We start from the raw sequence: 20216 nt of genomic DNA on the forward strand, positions 1-20216 counted from the left end.
GTTATTTGTAACAAATATGGGGAAAACTCAATGACCAGTGGTTCCTAATTGATTTTATTTTTTAAATTTCAGTGGAATCATATCTGACCTTTTCCCTGGAGTCCAAATTCCAGAACATGATTATGGTATATTGCAGTCAACAATTATAGATGTCATGAATGGGCAAAATCTCCAGCCTGAGACATGTATGGTTAAAAAGGTGATACAGTTCTATGAAACTATGCTGGTAAGGCATGGTGTGATGTTAGTTGGGCCAACCGGAGGTGGCAAGACCACAGTGTACCGAATACTTGCAGAAACTTTAGGGAATTTAAGAAAAATTGGTGTAGACAATCCCTTTTACCAACCAGTTAAAACATATGTTCTTAATCCTAAATCAATTACAATGGGCGAGTTATATGGCGAAGTAAATAGTGTAACCTTGGAGTGGAATGATGGTTTGATGGCACTGAGTGTCCGAGCAGCTGTGCAAGACACTTCAGAAGACCATAAGTGGATCATCAGTGATGGGCCAGTGGATGCTCTTTGGATTGAAAACATGAATACAGTGTTGGATGATAACAAGATGCTTTGCCTGGCTAACAGCGAGAGGATTAAACTCACACCTCAAGTCCACATGCTTTTTGAGGTAAATATGTTATCGGGAAGTTGGGGTATTCCTTTCCCCATTGAGTGCTGGGGGCAGAGTCCTCACAATATCTCCAGAAAAAAGAATTTTCTGAGACTCGTGCAAGAGAATTACATCCTTGGGTCTCCAAAGTCCCATTTCCCTAAATCCAGTTATAGAAGAAGTGTGGAAGCAAAGCCAGCGTCCAGAGTTTCCATTCCATGTTGCAGCCGGGTCCAGTTCATCATCAGGCGAGTGACAGTCCATTAGTCCCTTGTGTGTGTGTGGGGCGGGGGGGGGGGGGGGGGGGGGGGGGGGGTGGGAGGGAGGTCCATATGGCTGTGGGCCAGGTGGGCGAATGCAGGGGTCCCAAGAGAGCACACCCCCTGCAACAAGATCCCAAGGTAACAAGAGCAACAAGAAAGGCACACTCCTTTGTTTAGGGAACTAAATATCCCAAATTTCACACCCTTGAAGTGGCCACGCCCATCCTGACCAATGACCTGTTCCCAGGTGTGACTGACAGTGAGCACCTTCACTAGCCCGGCCGCCCCCCCCCCCCCCCCCCCCGCCCCCAACTTTATTGGGCATGCATCTATCCTTTCTCTGTTGGGCCTCTGGGAGTGAAAATTTGTAGCTTCCTGATGAAGCTGCCCAAATGGCATGCCTATAATCTTTGGCCTTCCTTTTGCTCCTTTCCTGTTATTAATAACTAGGTTAATTACAACAGTATCAAGTATATATGCCATGCTGTGGAGTGAAGCAATCATTTGTTAGATTGGCATACCACTATAATTATTTTCTCACGCTGATGTATCACTGACTATCTGTAAGGTCCAGCATGGTGTTTTGCTTATGTACCAAATACTTATTACAGTGTCTTTTTGTAATGCATTGTCCATCCTGACGGCCAAAGTCTCTCAAACATTCCTGTCTCTCTATAAACAGGAAGTACAATAAATTCTGGCTTCACCAGCACTTGTTTCTTTTCCTTTGGAAGTATTTCATATATATAGATGAATTCGCATGATTTGAAAGGTACTTAAAGTGAATAAATTACCCCAGTGAGGTATGAATATTTGATGGAGGGTTTGAAAGAGAAATGTGGACCAATTACAGTGACAAAATATTATGGAAGATGATAGCCCTCGTGTATTCATTCATCAAACATTGATTGAATGCCTACTACATGCTAGGTGTTAGACTAGGTGTTGGTACAAGAATGAAACAAGGAAAAAGAGAAAAGAGAAGGAATTTGACAGTATCCTCCTATAATTATGGGGTTTTTCCACCTTATCCTTCACTTAACATTTCTTCGCTATATCTGATTACTTATAGCTCTCCCTCTGTTTTCCATCTAAAGCCTTTCAGCGTTAAACTTTGAATCTATGATTCATTGACATTGAAGGTGCAGTAGTAAGGAAATATCCTATTAGCTGTTTCTTGTTCGACTTTCTTCAATTTTAGGTGCAAGACCTAAGGGTTGCCTCTCCTGCTACAGTCAGTCGATGTGGAATGGTGTTTGTGGATCCTGAGGAGCTGAAATGGATGCCTTACGTTAAAACCTGGATGACGGGTATTTCTAAAAAAGTGAGTGTCTCCGTCTGGGGGGGCTCACACTTCCCTTGAGTGCCCGCTCTGTAATAACACAAAGCTTCATTGTGCTTGATGGAGGGGATTCTCCAGAAATGTTTATATTCTCCCCACATCCGCCCTCGTTATGTATGACCTCAGCCTGCCAGTCTGCCTGGTCGCTCTGGCCCCGGCCTGCTCTGCCTGGCCTCTGCCCAGACTGGTTCCTCTCAAGGACAAACACAAACCGCTTCCCTGACTCTTCCAAAACACAGCTAGAAAAGGCTGGGGCATTACAGAGGATGACACAAGGCTTGAGATAATGAGAGGGGTCACAATGAAGAAGAGGACATTTCAGTCCATGTACCAGCTGTCATCATCTTTAGATTTTAGGGAGCAATAGCACCTCCGAGAGCCAGAGAGAAGAGAAAACCACTTTACCTCCCACTCAGACGTAGGTCATGACCCCAGACACATTCTAACCTCAGAAGTGCCATTCCACCCCAAGTGAAGAAAGGCTCTTACATTGTTATTCACAACAGCTCAATTCCATATTACCTTCTTTAACAAGCCATCTTTTGAAGTATTTTGCCCCATCCCAGTCCCCACTCCAACATCTTGCATTGCTGTGGTGCATTTGTTAAAACTGATGAATCCATATCACCAATGCATCATTGATATTGATATATTGTTGATATATTATTGGTGTGTCAATATTGACACATTGTTGATACATCATCAATAATGTTGCATTGATACATTAACTAAAGTCTATCATTTGCATTAGGGATTATTCTTTGTGTTGTATAATTCTATGGATTTTACAAATGGGTAGTATCATGTAGCCATGCCTATAGTTTCAGAGTAGTTTCACTGCCTTAAAAATCTGTGCTCAGTCTCTTTATCTGTCCACTCTCCCTCAACCCACCAACCATTGAGTTTTACTGTCTCCATAGTTTTGTCTTTTCCAGAATATCATGTAGTTGGAATCATATAATTGGCTTTTTAAATTTAGTAATATGCCTTTCTGTGGTGTAATAGCTCATTTCTTTTTATCATGGAATAATATTACATTGTATAGATTTACCAAGTTTGTTCATTCACCTACTGAAGGATATCTCAATTGCTTCCATGTTTTGGCACTTCTGAGTGACTATAGTTTACACTGCTGTATGACATATAGAAAAGTTAAGAGAGTGGATCCTAAGAGTTCTTACTTTCTTTTTTATTGTATTTATTGTGAAATGATAGATGTTAACTAAACTTTCGTGCTAATCATTTCACAGTACAGTTGATCCTTGAATAACACAGGTTTGAATTGTGCAGGTCCACTTACACGTGGATTTTTTTTTCAATAAATACAGTCGGTGTCTTGCATCCATGGGTTTTGCATCTGGGTATTCAACCAAATGCAGATCAGCAACAGTATTTCCCCATTCCCAACCATAGATTCCCAACCACTGATTGAAAATACTGGTTTGGACTCACAGCTGGTTGAATTAGCCATTGAATTTTCAGCTACGTGGGCGTTTGTACTGCATCCCCATGTTCAAGGCTCAACTGTCTATATAAATCAAACCATCCTGCTGTATGCCTTCAATTAATACAGTGATGTAGGTCAGTATTTTCAATAAAACTGGGGGGAAAATTAAAACCAAAAAATAGTTCCTATAAACATCCGTGTTCAGGTTTTTGTGTGGACTTAAGTTTTCAACTCATTTGGGTAAATACATAGGAGAGTGATTGCTGGGTCATATGGTAAATTTAGGTTTAGCATTGTGGAAATCTACCAGGTTGTCTCCCCTAGTGGCTGTGCCAATTTGCACCCCGCCACACCAATGAATGAGCGTTCCTACTGCTCCACATCCTCACCAGTGCATGGAGGTATTGGTGTTTTAGTAGATATTTTTTAATGTTCTCTCTTATGGCTCTTCTTTTTCATATTCTTAATTGTGGGAGATATCAATATAGAAGACTGCATGAAATACATATTGGCAGTTTAACAAGTGATCATAAAATCAGCACTTGTGTACCCATTGCTAGATCAAGATGTAAGACATTATCAGCTACCCAAAATCTTCCCAGGTGTCCTGAGTCATAGGAGGCTTTTAAATTTTGTATTCATTTTATATCTTATTATATTTATACCCTTTAGTCTAAAAGTCACAAAATGCATTATAAGGTCAATGGGGGGAAAAAAACGAGACATATGTACTACTATTTGTATACTTTAAACGATAAAATAAAATTTAAGAAAAAGATGTAACCCAACCCTTTTCTAAACTTAATTACATATTTCATCTGGTCTTGCTAAAATATTATTTGTTTGTTTTATTTTCAGCTGAATGAGGAAACCCAGGAATTTTTATTGAGCCTTTTCCGTTATGTTGATGATGGTTTAAATTTTATCAATAAAAAATGCAGCCAAGCGATCCCGCAAGTAAACATTAGCAAAGTGACTACACTCTGTTGCTTATTGGAGTCGTTGATATTTGAGAAAGATGGAATTAATTTCTCAATGGTATGGAAGGTTTTATTACTTCAGTAAAGCTAGAAAATGAGATTATTGTATAGCTCCTTTGCAAATAAATAACTCCAAATTTTCTGTAATATGATCAGTTTTCAAGTTAACTTCTCAGGGGACTAATGACTATGAGTAGATTAATAGAAGCTAAAAGTTGGAAGGAGTGTTAGAAAGCCTATGGTTCACTCTTATACTCAATTCTTAAATTCCCTTACAGTCTACAACATACTCCTAATATGTGTCTGTCAGCATCTGCTTAAATACCGTCATGCAGGCATAAACAGAGTTATAATGATCAGTTGAAAAACAACCTTGAGATTTTTATTTTTTGGACACTCCTTGCCATTCACTTTCTCATCAGAGTATTTAACTTTGTACTACTATAAAACATCACTTTGTGAACCATTAAATTAAATATAGGAAACATATGCTGTGCCCTTTTTTATTTTTTTTCTTTATTGATTAAGGTATTATAGATGTGTCCTTATCCTCCCTTTACCCCTGTGGTGTCTGTGTCCATTGGTTAGGCTTATATGCATGCATACAAGTCCTTTGGTTGATCTCTTTCTTAAATGTATGAGTCTACACACACACACAAACACACACACAACCCACAACAGTCTTTTGATTTTGCAGTGTAGGATTCTTTTTATGTTAACGTAAAATATTAAAAGTCTTTCTCTTTGTTCTTTCAGGAACAAACAAAACTGAACACAATGCTATGTCAGACTTTTATATTCTGTTATTTATGGTCTTTGGGTGGAAATCTAACTGAAAACTACTCGGATTCTTTTGATACATTTATTAGAACACAGTTTGATGACAATCCTGATGCCAGGGTAAGAGCCAAATAAATTTAATTTTAACATATTAGTTCTAAATCATTAAAACTGAACTTCAAGACTAAAACCTTAAGAGCCTTAGTTCTACTGCAAATATAAATTCTTCACTGAAAAAAATTTCTAAAATCACTTACTTTTCTTAACCATGGATAACATTTATTGTATTAAATTTTTTAGGAGTCCTCTCCTGTCCATATAAAGAAATTAATGTATAAAACTATAAAAAAAATCCATACTATAAATGAATATTGAATTCCAGCTAGTAAACTTATTCTTCACAGTGTTATGGTGTAGCTATTCTGAACCTACTTTCTGTACATACTAAGATTGAGCAAATGAATAAATGTGCTGAGGATAATGGAAACAGGTTTCTCACTGTTGGAGAAGGGATTTGCAGATATGGAATGCACACTGTGTTATTATATTACAATCAGAGTTATTGGTGCTCATGGATTCAAACATATGAATATATATATATATATATATATATATATATATATATATATACACATACAGTGGGGCCTTGACTTATGAGTGTCCCAACTAACGAGTTTTTCGAGATACGAGCCGTCTCTCAGTCAATTTTTTGCTTTGAGTTGCGAGCTAAAATTCGGATTACGAGCCAGCTAGTTGGCGCAGCAAACGTCACAGTGAATGCCACAATATCAGCCCAGCATCACGTGTCTCACTCGTTCACTTTTTGATTTGACATACAAGTAATTTGAGTTACGAGCTCCGTCACAGAACGAATTAAACTCGTAAGTCAAGGCCCCACTGTGTGTGTGTGTATGTGTGTGTGTGTGTGTGTGTGTGTATTGCACAATGCATAAATTTCATAGCTCTGCATGCTGAGAGGAACTAGAAGCAATGACACCTCCATGGCAGTGAGCATACCCAGATGCTAATTCCTAAATACTGTTCTCCACAAAAGAGAGCTGAGGCTCCTACGTGAAAACAACAGCTTATTCCTGGGGCAGGGAAAGTGCAAGTGAGACCACAACATCCTCTTATTCAGTCAGATACTGAAGAAGCGCTCCAGGAAAGGCAGGACATGGCAAAAGAACCCTGGAGCCAGTTTGGAGGGGTTCCCACTGGTCACATCTGGGCAGATTTCAGCATCCAAATAAACAATGATAGCCTTGAAAGACAAGATATATTATGTTATACCTCAAAAGCTATTTTTCCTTAAAAATAGAATAGAAAATAGAGTGAATTGCAGATAGCAGGTGTAAATATCACACATACTTGCACACACACATATACTAGTCTGTATGTACTAGGTCACCTTGTCATATGGATTTCTTACTGAGTCACTGTCAAATCTTGAAACACCGCTGCTCTGTACAGCTACCAGAATGAACCTTCTGAAATGGAGTCGAATCCTGTCACCCACCTACTTAGGATCCTTTACTGAACTCTTGCTCCAAACTCTAAAAAGTGAGGCTTTTCATAACCTGGCACCTGTCCGTGTTCCCGGACTCATGTCTCACTGTGTGCAGTGCTCTCATCGTTCCCAATACGCGTAGCACTTTCCATGGCTTCAGCCTCCTGACCTGTTTTCTAAACCCGACTCCTGACCCCTGACGCCCTCCTTCCCCGCCCCCACCCCACCCCCCACCCCATTCCTTCTCTGCCCATCTGACTCTTGCTTGTCCTTCAAGTCAGAGCTGTGCCATCCCCACCTCTTAGAAACCTTAAATCTTCAACCACCCTGCAAATAGAAATGAGCCATCCGTCCTCTGTGGACGTACGAAAGTCCATTAGAACCCCCTTTTCTCTGTGGGTAATAACTAATGTCCTTGTGTCCCCCATGTGAAGTTCAGGGTCACTGAAGGCAGAGTCTGGGTCTCGTTCAGCACTTGACCCCAGCACCAAGCACAGTATTTGTCATAAGTAAACCCCTGAATGTTGAATTGAATTGAAAATGCTTTACCATTCTAATATGGGGTTTTAATGCAATCAACATGTCAGATTTTTTTATGCATTGTGTTGCATGACTGTGTTTAAAGAATTAAACTCTGATACTGAAACAACTACTTCTCTACAAAGAAAAAAGAAATCCCAATCCATTCCTGTTCCACTATTGCCTTTGTTTATGCATGCACATTTCCTATTGCCAATGGCGCTTAATTTGATACTTCAGCTTCCCAGTTCTGGCGACCTGTGGAGCATTTACATGGACTTCGATACCAAACGGCTGGACCCCTGGGAACGAATCATACCCTCCTTCAAGTACAGCCGAGACGTCCCATTTTTTGAAATGCTTGTCCCCACAGTTGACACAGTGCGCTTCGGGTATCTAATGGAAAAACTCCTGGCGGTCAGGCACTCGGTATTATTTACTGGGACAACTGGAGTTGGCAAGGTAGGAAACCTTCCCCAAAATGAGGGTGTGGCGGACCTAGAACTGTAAGCCCCATACATAACACATTATTTCTCAAGGAAAATTGCTGTGGATTTTGATTACTTTTTCAGAAAGAATGTCACTGTGCCGGCTCTGTACTGACCTCGGGAATTACTCTAGTTGGCCAGTTTCTGAATAAATTCCTAATGTCAATACTGTATAGACCAGAGGATCCTGGGGACCAATGTTTGGTGTTTGGGGGCTTTTATGTTGCATCCCTTGGAATTTCTGGGGCTGCCACTGCATAGATGAGGGTGGGAACTGGCCAAGCAGTTTGTGTCCCCAAATAGACTATTGATGAAGGCCAGTCTACTTCCTCCTGCCCGGTTCCTTCTACCTCACATAGCAACAACGTTTAGAAAAAGTAGAGTATACAGGGGAGAATGCTGATTGATTGGGTGTCCACGTAAACAGAGATTCACTGTTTCCTCTCTAAATTATTTCTGAAAGAAGTTTGGGTCCTGTGGTTCTTGCTTTTGAATTGACTTGGATAGCAACCAAGATGTATTTTGGTTTGAAACTAAACTAAAAGCTTTTTGCTGAGATAGAGCTGATTAGAACATTTCTTTGGCTCTAGATAATTACATGGAATCTCCAGGAAAAGAAAGATACATTTCAATCTGGTTTTACCCTCTCTCTTTTTTATTCTATTCCTTACTCATTGTAATGAATTACTACTGATAAAGACAATTGAAAGTTATTATATTGAATGTGACATCATTAACGTTTGTTTAAATTTAAAGTCTGTTATTGCAAAAGGATTGCTAAATAGAATTCAAGAATCAGCTGGCTATGTTCCTGTTTATCTAAATTTTTCTGCTCAAACTTCATCTGCAAGAACACAAGAGATCATTGAATCAAAGCTGGAAAGGAAAAGAAAAAATATTCTAGGTAAGAATTATCATTTTCATTTGTCTCACGCAAATTAAGTTAATAAGTAACAAAAACAAGGCATGTAATAAAATTACAATGGGATATTTTCTTTGCTTAATTTAATTGTTAATATGATTTTGTTAATGGCATTCTTTCCTGTGCTAATATATCTAGATATCTTACTGTTAACAAGCATGATAGTTTACTTCTATCATCATCTTCAACTCACATCTTCAGTCTCTGCCTCTCCCTGGCTCTTCCCCTCTCTACTCATGCTCTGCTTTTAAACCTGCACTAATGCCCCTTTATTTTTTTTATTCATCTCTGTGTGTTATTTATTTATTTAATAACTAGAGGCCTGGTGCAAGAAATTCGTGCATGGGGGGGTGGGGGGGGCGCTGTCCCTCAACCCAGCCTGCATCCTCTCCAATCTGGGACCCCTCAGGGGACGTCCGACTGCCCTATGGGATCAGGCCTAAATCAGCAGTCGGACACCCCTCTCGCAATCTATGTCTTTGGATCTATATTTGTTCATCAGTGTATGTTGCTCCCAACTGCTCGCCTGCCTGCCTGCCTAATTGCCCCTAACCACTTCTGCCTGCCAGCCTGATCACCCCCAAAACACTCCCCTGCCAGCCTGGTCACTCCCAACTGCCCTCCCCTGCCAGCCTGGTCACCCCCAACTGCCCTCCCTCCCTTGCCAGCCTGGTTGCCCCCAACTGCTCTCCCCTGCCAACCTGGTCACCCCCAACTGCCCTCCCTTGCCAACCTGGTCACCCCCAACTGCCCTCCCCTGCCAGCCTGGTCACACCCAACTGCCCTCCCCTGCCAGCCTGGTCACACCCAACTGCCCTCCTGCCAGCCTGGTCACCCCTAACTGCCCTCCCCTGCTGGCCTGGTCACCCCTAACTGCCCTCCCCTGCTGGCCTGATTGCCCACAACTACCCTCCCCTGCCGGCCATCTTGTGGTGGCCATCTTGTGATGACATGAGGGTGACCATCTTGTGACCACATGGGGGCAGCCATCTTGTGCAAGGGCATGATGGTCAATTTGCATATTACCTCTTTATTATATAGGATTCTTTATTATTGAAAGTATTACATATGTCTCCCTTTTTCCCCCATTGACCCCCTCCAGCCCATCTCTGCTCCTTCCCCACACCCCAAGCCCTCACCGCCCCATTGTCAGTATCCATGGGCCATGCATATATGCATACAAGGTCCTTGATTGATTACCTCCCACCCACCCACTGTCCCCCGCCTTCCCCTTTATTTTAAACAAACAAAACAACCTGTGTATACCTGATGCATTATCTGAACTCAATAGAGAATAAGCATGAAACTGTTTTGTTTTTACTTCAGTCAGGGCTTTCAGCCAGGCTTTGTGGCATCTTCCCCCCCCCACCCCCCCCCCCCCACCCTCCCCCACCCCCCACTCCTTATCAACTGCTTAGATAACTAGCGTAACTCTCTGGTCACTTTCTGCTGTTTTGAGGCTGGTTTAATGTAAAGCTTCGATCCCACATCCCATCCAAAGCTCTTCCTCTCCTCTGTCATAAGCCAGGCTTGTGGCTCCAGGTGCTGGAGGCGAGGAGGGGCAGGAGGTTCTGGTGCGCTGGGAAGGGAAGAGGAGAAGAAAGGACAAGTGGCTTCTCCCTACCTGGTGTGTAGATGGGCATTTGTGTGGACTGTCCCTGCTTCTCTGGCTGGCACCAAATGACTGCCCATGCTCTCTGTGTGGTGGTTTCCAGGAGCTGCTCTCTAAGGGACTTCCAGGAAAGTTGTGCACAGGTCAAGCACTGGCCCCCCATGGGAAGGTTCCCTGATGTTGGGAATCAGGGTCTCAGCTCCCTCAGTCCCACCCTTTAGCAGTCCCACCCTGCAGCCTCTGCTTCTGGGCTCCACTCGCCCAGCTCACAGCCCTCCTGGTGGAGGACTAGCCAGAGCTCAAGCTCAGCTGCCTTCCACATTATCCATCATCTAATCGGCCCTGGTCTGCCAAGCAGTGGAGATACCAGCTGCCTCACTGCCCCCTCTCTGTTCCAGTGTTCCTGCTCATTAGGCACAGGGCAATGGATGCCAGTCTTTCTTGGCAGGGGGGCGGGGGGGGGGCAATTCTTTATTTTTTTAAATCTTTATTGTTGAAAGTATTACATATGTCTCCTTTTCTCCCCCATGGACCTCTCCCACCTGCCCCTGCCCCCCACCCCAGGCCTTCACCGTTCTATTCTGGGTTATGCATATATGCATACCAGTTCGTTGGTTGATCTTTTCCCACCCACCCATCCTCCTCTGCCTTCCCTCTGAAGTTTGACAGTCTGTTTGGTGCCTCTATGTCTTTGGATCTATATTTGTTCATCAGTGTATATTGCTCATTAGATTCCACATTTGAGTGAGATTGTGTGGTACTTATCTTTCTCTGACTGGCTTATTTTGCTTAGCATAATGCTCTCCAGGTCCATCCATGCTGTTGCAAATGGTAAGAGTTCTTTCTTTTTTACAGCTGCATAGTATTCCATTGTGTAGATGTACCACCATTTTTATAATCCACTCATCTGCTGATGGGCACTTAGGCTGTTTCCAAATCTTAGCCAAGTCTTTATGAATGATTATCTTAGAAGCCCTCCCCACCTCCTGTCCTGCTTCTTGGTTTCCAGAGACTGGAGGATGGAGTGGGACACTGAGTTTGGCTCAGTGACCTTGGAATTGTCGAAAGCTGGATGCCAGCATGGGTTGAGTCACCTTCTCTGCTTACATTGTTTTCTTTTCTCTGTTATTACCCATGCTTTTTTTTCTGAAAAGTGTGTCTATTGGTTTTCTTTGAGTTAAATATGGCCTCATCCAGTTCCACGGTGCTGGATTTCCTGTTGATGTGGTCTGGGTGTGTCTCAATATCTAGCCCTATTTTCCCTGCAGCGGGTGGTGAGATGGCATTTCTAGGAAGAAGCCTTTGGAGTTCTGCTTCCTCTGTGGAAAGAAAATGTCCTTCCTCACCCCATGCTCAGGCCACACATTGGTGAGGGCAGTGACTGGGATTGAGAGAGATCAGGAGAGCTGGCATCATTGTGCACCTCTGAGAGTGAGGGTGAGGCTCATTCTGACAAGTGGACATCGTGGCCCCGGCCACGTCTCCCTGCAGGGACGCTGGATGGAGCCAGAGAGAGACCTCTCCTCCTCAAGGCAGGACTCTGCTAGGGCCTCTTCACGCCTGAGAGAACTGAGCTCATTATGTCCCACGGGGTGTTCATTGAGTTCAAAGCCTTACCTAAACTCTGTTTTATGTTTTCCAAAGGCAAATCATAATTCTTAAATCAAATTCATTTTATTTACCCAGGAGCACCAAAAAACAAACGTATTGTGATTTTTGTTGATGATTTAAATATGCCCAGACTGGATCGCTATGGCTCTCAGCCTCCGATTGAATTACTTCGGCAGTATCAAGATTTTGGTGGATTTTATGACAGAAACAAACTCTTTTGGAAAGACATACAGGTTACTTTAGGTTTTAAATTACTTTGCATGTTTACATTTAAACAGCAAGGAAATATGGTGTATTACAGTGATTTTCAACCTTTTTCATCGCATGGCACACATAAAGTAATTACTAAAATTTTGCAACACACCAAAAAATATGTTATATTTTTGTCAATCTGACAAAAAATAGGCATAATTTTTATTGATTTACAAAAAAATAATAATAGCAGTAATTACCTACCTTTTTGCTACAAAGTGATTTAAAAAAAATCAGTTGCCTATACGTGTATATAAGGATTTCTGGTATCAAGAATTAACTAATCAGATGCAGCCTTATTATGCAATGTGATCAATAAGATGAAATCCTATTATATGACCTATATGTTTATGGTTCAAGATACGGCTGTTGTCAGTTTTTCATTTGACAATCTAAGGGAAAAGAGGTCAGTGCCCCTGATTAAAGAGTCAGGAATTGTTTTAAAAATTCTTCCGGCACACCACTGTGCCACAGAACACTGGTTGAAAACCACTGGGGTATTAATTTGCTCAGGTCACCGTAAAAAAGTAGCTCAGACCACAAAAAGTTATTTTCTCACAATTCTAGAGGCTAAAAGTTCAAGATCAAGATGTCATCAGGGTTTGTTTATTCTAAGGCCTCTCTCTTTGGCTGACTGTCTTCTCCCTGTGTCTTCTCATAATCTTAACTGTGTACTCATCTGTGTTCAAACCTCCTCCTCTTATCAGGATACTAGTCAGATTGGATTAGGGCTCTCTCTCTTGACCTCATTTTAAATTAATTACCTCTTTAAAGACTCTATCTCCAAATACAGTCACATTTTGAGATACTGAGCATTAGGGCATCAACATACGATTGGCCAGGAGGAAGAAGAGAAAGCCCATGACCTATGGCCTCAGTGTTTCCTATATGTGGTTCAGTTAATCAGTCCACGTTGAGTTCCTGTCATGCTTGATTCAGGACATTCACGGACAAGGAGGCAGCTCCCACCTCCCAGAGGGCTCAGCTTTAGAGGGTAGGTGGACATGTATTTATAAGGCAGGATGATAAATGGAGTTAGGAGGGCACGAGGGCTGGGGGCTGGGTTGAGGATGAGAGAAACCTTCCCAAAGGGGATGAGGTCAGAAGAGGGTTTTGCAGGCAGAGCATAGCAAAACAAGGAAAGGGAGCATTCTGCATCTCATAAGCAAGACATGTGGAACACCACGGTGGTGTGGAATGTGAACACCAGAGCAATGGGAATGCAGAGATCAGCCAAGGGGGCCATGGATCCAATGATGAGAAACATGGATTTATCCTCTAAGTGGGGGCGGGGGGCTTTGAAGGAAATGTTATGGGAATATCTCCTTGGCTGCAGGTGAGGGGTGGGCTAGAGACCAGAGGCCACTGCAATATCTTGTATTGATCTATTGATGAAAATGTTACCAGAGGCTCTGAGGAACCTAACCATGTATTTCCCGTAGGAGCAATTATTCAGTGTGTGTTAATTCTGTGTTCCCAGTGACTTTATGGAACGCAAGTACCACAAATAATGGGAATCCACTGTATGGGTCAAGTTAGTATATGTTGAATGAATATATTTTAACTTAAGATAAAAATTCTTACAATGTTTTAAGATTAAGTTTTTGCATCGGCGTATTTATTTAAGGCAGGTGAGTTAGCTGGGTGACCTTGAGCGATTTAACTAGCCAGGGCCTTCTTTTTTAACCTAAAAAATGGCGGTAACAATCGTGATCTCCTGGGGTTGCTGTGAAAACCAAGTCAGACAATGTGTTGGAAAACGTAATGCAATGCTTGCAAAGGGCAGGCCCTCAAAAATTGTTAGATCTGAGTCCTGCCGTTGGGAGGGACAGACCTCCTCTTTCCCTTTGTTGGGTGACCCAAGTGGATTTCTCCCTGGACAGGATGTGACCATTGCATCAGCGTGCGCACCTCCGGGTGGTGGCCGCAACCCAGTGACCCCCCGCTTCATCCGACACTTCAGCATGCTGTGTCTCCCGATGCCCTCGGAGCACAGTCTGAAACAGATCTTCCAGGTGAGTGTTGCCTTAAACGTAGGCAAGAAGGGAAAACAAAACATATCTGTTCCCAAACCACCAGATCAAGGCAGTCTGTCCTCTACCTGAACAGAAACTGGGTAAACACAGGGCCTCTGGTAGCTGACAGGCATGCGCATCACCGTCCTCTGCGCTTGTGGTCTCACAGGTGGTCTTAGGAATGCAGAAAGGTTGTCAAATGCAGCCCCTACCTTTAATGAAGGCTGTGCCCTGGGCCCTTGCCTTATAGTATTCTGTACCCAGTTCTCAGCAGAGCTCATCCACTGCCCAGCCCCACCTGTGTGCTCATTTCCAGCCTGACCGCACCAGACACAATTCTGGTAGCCCCACAGGCCCCAGCTCAACACAACTCAGAATTCACCACCTCCAGGGCCACCATCACATCCAGTAGAAATAACACCCCATATTTCTCCCACCTGTACGACCTTCCTAAGAGCCACTTTCTCATCCTTTAAATGGGGCAAAGACCTATGCCTGCCCTGTAAGTGCTCAGCAGAAGTGTTCCATGAATGGGAGGCATTATTTTGAATAGAATGATGGGGTGTGGGGGGGGGGGTGGAGAGATAACATGAAAATGGCATAACTGGAGCAAGCATCCATGTATATAAAATATATGTAGTGAATTTTTTAGTTTATATATATTGGAATGGTCCTACTCAAAATGCAGACCATGTGGATAATGTTAAACTCACATTAGGGGCCCGGGAGGACAGGTACCTCAAAAAGATAATCTTCATAAGCTGCTACAAGTGATGTCCAACAGAGGGGCTCACTGAAAACAAACACTTCTGTTTATTTCAAAATATCTCGTATGTGAGCCCCAAATCTAAAGTCACAAGGACTGACTTGCAAGCATCGATGTGCATTCTGGTGGCTTCTCCCACGTGTAACTCCAGGTTAATGGTGATGGGAATTTATTATAAAAATCTATAATGATTTTTCCCAGCAACTGGGGGCAGAGGGCCTAGCTAATAAATATGTTCTTTCAGACTGTGGCAAGTTATATATGAGAAGACCAAAGATCCGTAAGAGCCTGATGGGAGGACTGATTTTAAGTGAAGTAGTCAGGGCAGACCTCTCTGAAGAGATGACATGTAACCTAAAACACAAGGGATGAGAAAGTCCTTCCCAAGCAGCCAGCCATGAGACAGTGGGAGGGGGCACCATGTGCAGAGACCCTGAGGGAGGAGAGAGATGGGCATGGGTGGTAAGGCCAGTGTGGCCGGGACACCGTGACCAGAAAGAGGGTAAGCTGAGGAGGCCGGGCAGGGGCAGAGCATGGACTGGCTGGCGGGTGCAGTGCCTGATTTGCATAATTAAAGGTAACAGAAGGGAGACAGGAATAGAAATGGGGAGGTCAGGAGGAGATGGAGGGAGTGAAGAAGCGCAGATGAAAAAGAGTCGGTGCTGGGATGGGATCATGTCAAGGGAGAGAGACAGACTCAACAAGTATATTCAGAGTTGATGGTGAGGACAGAGAATGGGAGGTGTCCAAAGTGACCTCCAAATAACTGAGGTGGGGAAACTGAAAGGCGGGGAGTCTGTGGTTACGAGTAAGTTGCACTTTAAATGCGCATGAAGAGGGAAGTCTGGCATTGTTGGTCATTTGCACATAAAAATCAAGGAAGACTTCAGTTTATTTCCACATGAGTCTGAGCCCTCCATGGCAACTCTCTGGATCCACAGCGAGCATCAGTCTATGTTTCGCAAGAGTGACTTGATGGTCCGTTCGCTGGCCAGATAGGAATGCTCCCCAGGCATCTGCAGACAATCACAGAAGACAGGAGCGAGCCCATTCTTGAGAATGTATTCTGAAATGAACAGAAGAGCTTAATACACAGAGGTCCTTGCATTGGAATTCACCCTCCTAGTTATTATTAGAAAAAGTATCATCAGATCTGGAACATTTGAAAGATACATTTTTGGTGGAAAAAAAATCTAACCTATATGTTTGTGGTTCTAGGCCATCTTAAACGGCTTCCTGTTTGACTTTCAACCAGCTGTCAAGCAAACCGCACCCAACATTGTCGAAGCCTCAGTTGAGATTTATAACAGAATGAGTGTTGATCTTCTGCCAACACCAGCCAAGTCCCATTACGTGTTCAACTTGAGGGATTTATCCAAATGTGTGCAAGGTAGTGTATGGACCCCTCATTCTCAGACTTTTCACCCTCCCTGCATTTCTAGTCGCCCCAAATCTCTCGGTAGAATTGTATGTACCCGGTGTCTATGACGCTGGAAATCACATTTCATGTCCCTGTTCAGTCACCCTCCACCCCCACCGCAGGCTGACTACTTCGCAGCTTCCCTCAAACAGCCAACACGCCCTCCCATTTCTCACACCCAGCCCAGCCGAAGACCTTTCTTCATGTTTCACAGAAAAAAAAATAGAAGCAATCACACCAGAACTGCCTCATCTTCCAAATCTCTCAGGCAACCCGTATCTGCCTTCCCTCCCGCAGAGGCTGGGCCGTCCTTGCTGCTCTCAGTCCCCCTCGGACCCTGAATCCCGGCCCCTCCTGCCTGGTCAAGGATTTTGTTCTTACCATTGCTGTTTCTCTTCTGCATCATCGGTGTTTCCTCTTCTGTGGAATCATTCCTAACAGCATAAAAAAATGCCACAATACTTCCCATCTTAGTGAATCATTCTCTTTGGGAACCATATTGCCCTGCTGCAACCTCCGCATTTCCTCTGCTCCTTCTAAAAAGACCCCTTAAAGCAGTGGTTCTCAACCTTCTGGCCCTTTAGATACAGTTCCACATGTTGTGACCCAACCATAAAATTATTTTCGTTCCTACTTCATAACTGTAATGTTGCTACTGTTATGAATCATAATGTAAATATCTGATATGCAGGATGGTCTTAGGCGATCCCTGTGAAAGGGTCGTTTGACCGCCAAAGGGGTCGCGACCCACAGGTTGAGAACGGCTGCCTTAAAGTGGTCTCGCCTCACTGTCTCCTTACTTCCTCCAGTCCCAGTCTTTAGTATACTCCAGTTAAGCATTTATACTTGACACTGCACTGAACTACTCTTCGCTGCCTCTCTCTCTTGTCCAGTCCATCGATCAACTCTCAGTCTGAACCTTAACCTCTCAGCAGTGTTGGCATAATTCTCCCCTCCCTCTCTCTTGAAGCCCTTCTTTCTCTGACCTCCTAGGGCACCCACTCTCTGGGGCTCCCTCCTCTCTCTCTCTGGCTACTGCTGCTCAGTCTCTTTGATTGCTGTCTCTCTTCTTCCCAACCTCAAAATATTGGGATGCCCCAAAGCTCTTACTTCAGTCCCTTTTTTATTATGATTTTGTTAATCCTCACCCAAGGATATTTTTACCACTGATTTTTAGAGAGAGTGGAAGGGAGGGGGGAGACACAGACAGAAAAACATCGATGTGAGAGAAACACATCAATTGGTTGCCTCCTGGTTGCCTCCCCCACATGCCCCAACCAGGCTCAAGGATCAAGCCTGGGATCGGATCAAGTCTGAGGTACGTGCCCTTGACCGTAATCAAACCTGGGACCCTTCGGTCCATGGGCCAACGCTTTGTCCACCGAGCCAAACCAGCTAGGGCTCTTTTTTTTTTATTTCATTTGAAATCAGAGCTTTATGATAACAGTTATGTTTCTTTTTTTTTTTTCATTTTTATTGTTGAAAGTATTTTCCCCCCTTGGTCACCTCCACCCCTCTCCTGTCCACCCCAACCCCAAGGCTTTCGCTGAACTACCAAATTGCCTGCCCTTGGGTTATGAATATACGCATCTAAGTTCTTTGGTTAATATCTTCACCCCCCAGCTTTCCTCTGAGATCCATCGGTCCTTTCTCTATTTTATCTACACATACTGCCTAGGTAATTCAGTCAATTCTATGATCTCAAATGCATCTATTTAGAGATGCTTGCATGTCTATCGCCAGCTTCCCCTCTCCCTTACGTGTCTGATTTGTATCTTCCACTCCTTTCTCAACAACCTCACTTAGATATCCAGTTGGAGTTCGGAAACTTGGCACGTCTGAATTCCTGCTTTATGCCTCCTTTCCATCCAGGTGTACCCCAGCCCAGATAAGGGGACTAAAACTAGTTGCTCTGGCCAAGAGCCTGGGAGCATCTTGGATTGTTCTCATTCCTCATTGACTCCCATCCAATCCATCAACATCCCCGATGGCTTTATCTTCAAAATATATCCCAAATCCAACCATGGCTTACCACTCCATCCACAACCACTCTAGCCCAAACTACTGTCATGTCTCACCGGGATTTCTAACAGCAAGCGCCCCCTACCTGTCTCTGGTCTCCTGCTTCCAGGCTGCCCACTTACCCACCTTAAACCTAGCTCTTAAACGCACAGCAGAAGTATTCCCTGCTCAGTCTCCCAAGGCTGCTTCCCCATCACCTGCCATGGGACTGAGGTTCTGTTAGATCGGCACCCAGCAGCCTCCTGCTTTCATTGTCTACCACTTTCCTCCTGGCGGCTGCCACCTCCTTGCTGCTGCTAAAATAGGGCCTGCCCAGGGGCCTCTGTGCTTCCCGTGGGATGCTCTTGCCTCAGATATCCACATGACTCGCTTCCTCTGTTCAAATGTCACCTTCTCCTCTTCCCCTCTACGTTCCTTCATAGCACTTACTACCTGAAATCATACCCTAGAGCAGCGGTTCTCAACCTGTGGGTCGCGACCCCTTTGGCAGTCGAACAACCCTTTCACAGGGGTCGCCTAAGACCATCCTGCATATCAGATATTTACATTACGATTCATAACAGTAGCAACATTACAGTTATGAAGTAGCAACGAAAATAATTTTATGGTTGGGTCACAACATGAGGAACTGTATTTAAAGGGCCAGAAGGTTGAGAACCACTGCGCCTAGATGTTTATCTGCACACATGTTTTTGTCTGTCTCTCCCAATAAAATGTCAGCTCCATTAGGGCTGTTTGTTCAGCTCATCCATGCCTGGCACTGAATGAATGAATGAATGAATGAATGTCATAGAATGTCAGAACTGAGAGAAATCTTTTACAATATCTAAACAAGTCCTCACCTTATTTTGTGGACAAGGACATCAATTTTCAGTGATTTTCTCTGTTCCTATCCAGTGCTGACTCTCTATCCATTTCTCTTGTTTAGACATCACTGACTATTTTATTCTCAACAAAGATTCAAACAGACTAAAATGCATAAGTATATTTTAAATATCTATGAAGTGCCGTAAGTGAAAGCTATCAAGCACTTCCGTGTAAAGCAATGACTGGGCTCTCTGAAATCCTGCTCCCTCTTTAGCCCTCATCAGAATCTAATTCATTACAAAACACTGAAGAGATCTGCTGTTTATTACAAAGGCAGGGAATGAGCCAGGAGGCAGTGGCTGACGGCAGAAGCTGAGGCATGGCTTTAAGAACCCTGACCATCCCGTGTGGCCCTCGCCTCCCTGTTGCTCAGTTCTCACCACAGGTCCCTTATCTTTCCAACTCCCATTCCGATGGCTCTGCAATTCTCTTTTCCTTTTCCTGCCCCCGTAACCTTCAAGAGCCCAGGACTCTTGCGGCTGGCACAGCATCCTTGCCACAGAATGGCACAATATCTTGTACTCCTCCTCCACTAAGATTTTACCCTCCAACTCAGCTTCGTCCTGGAATTGATGAACTAGTTTTCCATAGGAGATGTTGGAGCATGGCTTTGTTTCCTTAGTGATTGCTTTGGACCCCCTTTCTGGTCCTCAGACATTGTCTGATCTACTCATTTATGTATCATCCTTCCCTGTTGCCTTTCTATTCCTGTTTTAGATCAATTCTGAGCCTCAACGTTCAGGATGCGTTTTATCTCTGACAATGATACGTCATAGAGTACCCAGGAAGTTCC

The 20216-nt window shown here is 43.6% G+C and overlaps 1 protein-coding gene across 4 annotated transcripts in view; it reads left to right on the plus strand.

Annotated features, from left to right (window-relative positions):
* Positions 1-20216, plus strand: part of DNAH6 (dynein axonemal heavy chain 6) — a 253702-nt gene that overhangs the window by 129775 nt on the left and 103711 nt on the right. For all 4 annotated transcript variants that reach the window (XR_011473183.1, XM_070429592.1, XM_070429593.1 and 1 more), the window contains exons 34-42: positions 73-628; positions 2075-2197; positions 4521-4700; positions 5399-5542; positions 7689-7910; positions 8693-8840; positions 12157-12314; positions 14217-14348; positions 16333-16504. Coding sequence is in view for 3 of the 4 variants with exons in the window: in XM_070429592.1 (XP_070285693.1) it covers positions 73-628; positions 2075-2197; positions 4521-4700; positions 5399-5542; positions 7689-7910; positions 8693-8840; positions 12157-12314; positions 14217-14348; positions 16333-16504 (1835 nt within the window). In the remaining variant the exon portion in view is untranslated. The remainder of the gene's footprint in view (positions 1-72; positions 629-2074; positions 2198-4520; positions 4701-5398; positions 5543-7688; positions 7911-8692; positions 8841-12156; positions 12315-14216; positions 14349-16332; positions 16505-20216) is intronic.

Source organism: Myotis yumanensis, unplaced genomic scaffold (assembly GCF_028538775.1).
Source record: "Myotis yumanensis isolate MYYU_CA2020_CCGP unplaced genomic scaffold, mMyoYum1.0.hap1 SCAF_11, whole genome shotgun sequence".
NCBI lineage: Eukaryota > Metazoa > Chordata > Mammalia > Chiroptera > Vespertilionidae > Myotis > Myotis yumanensis.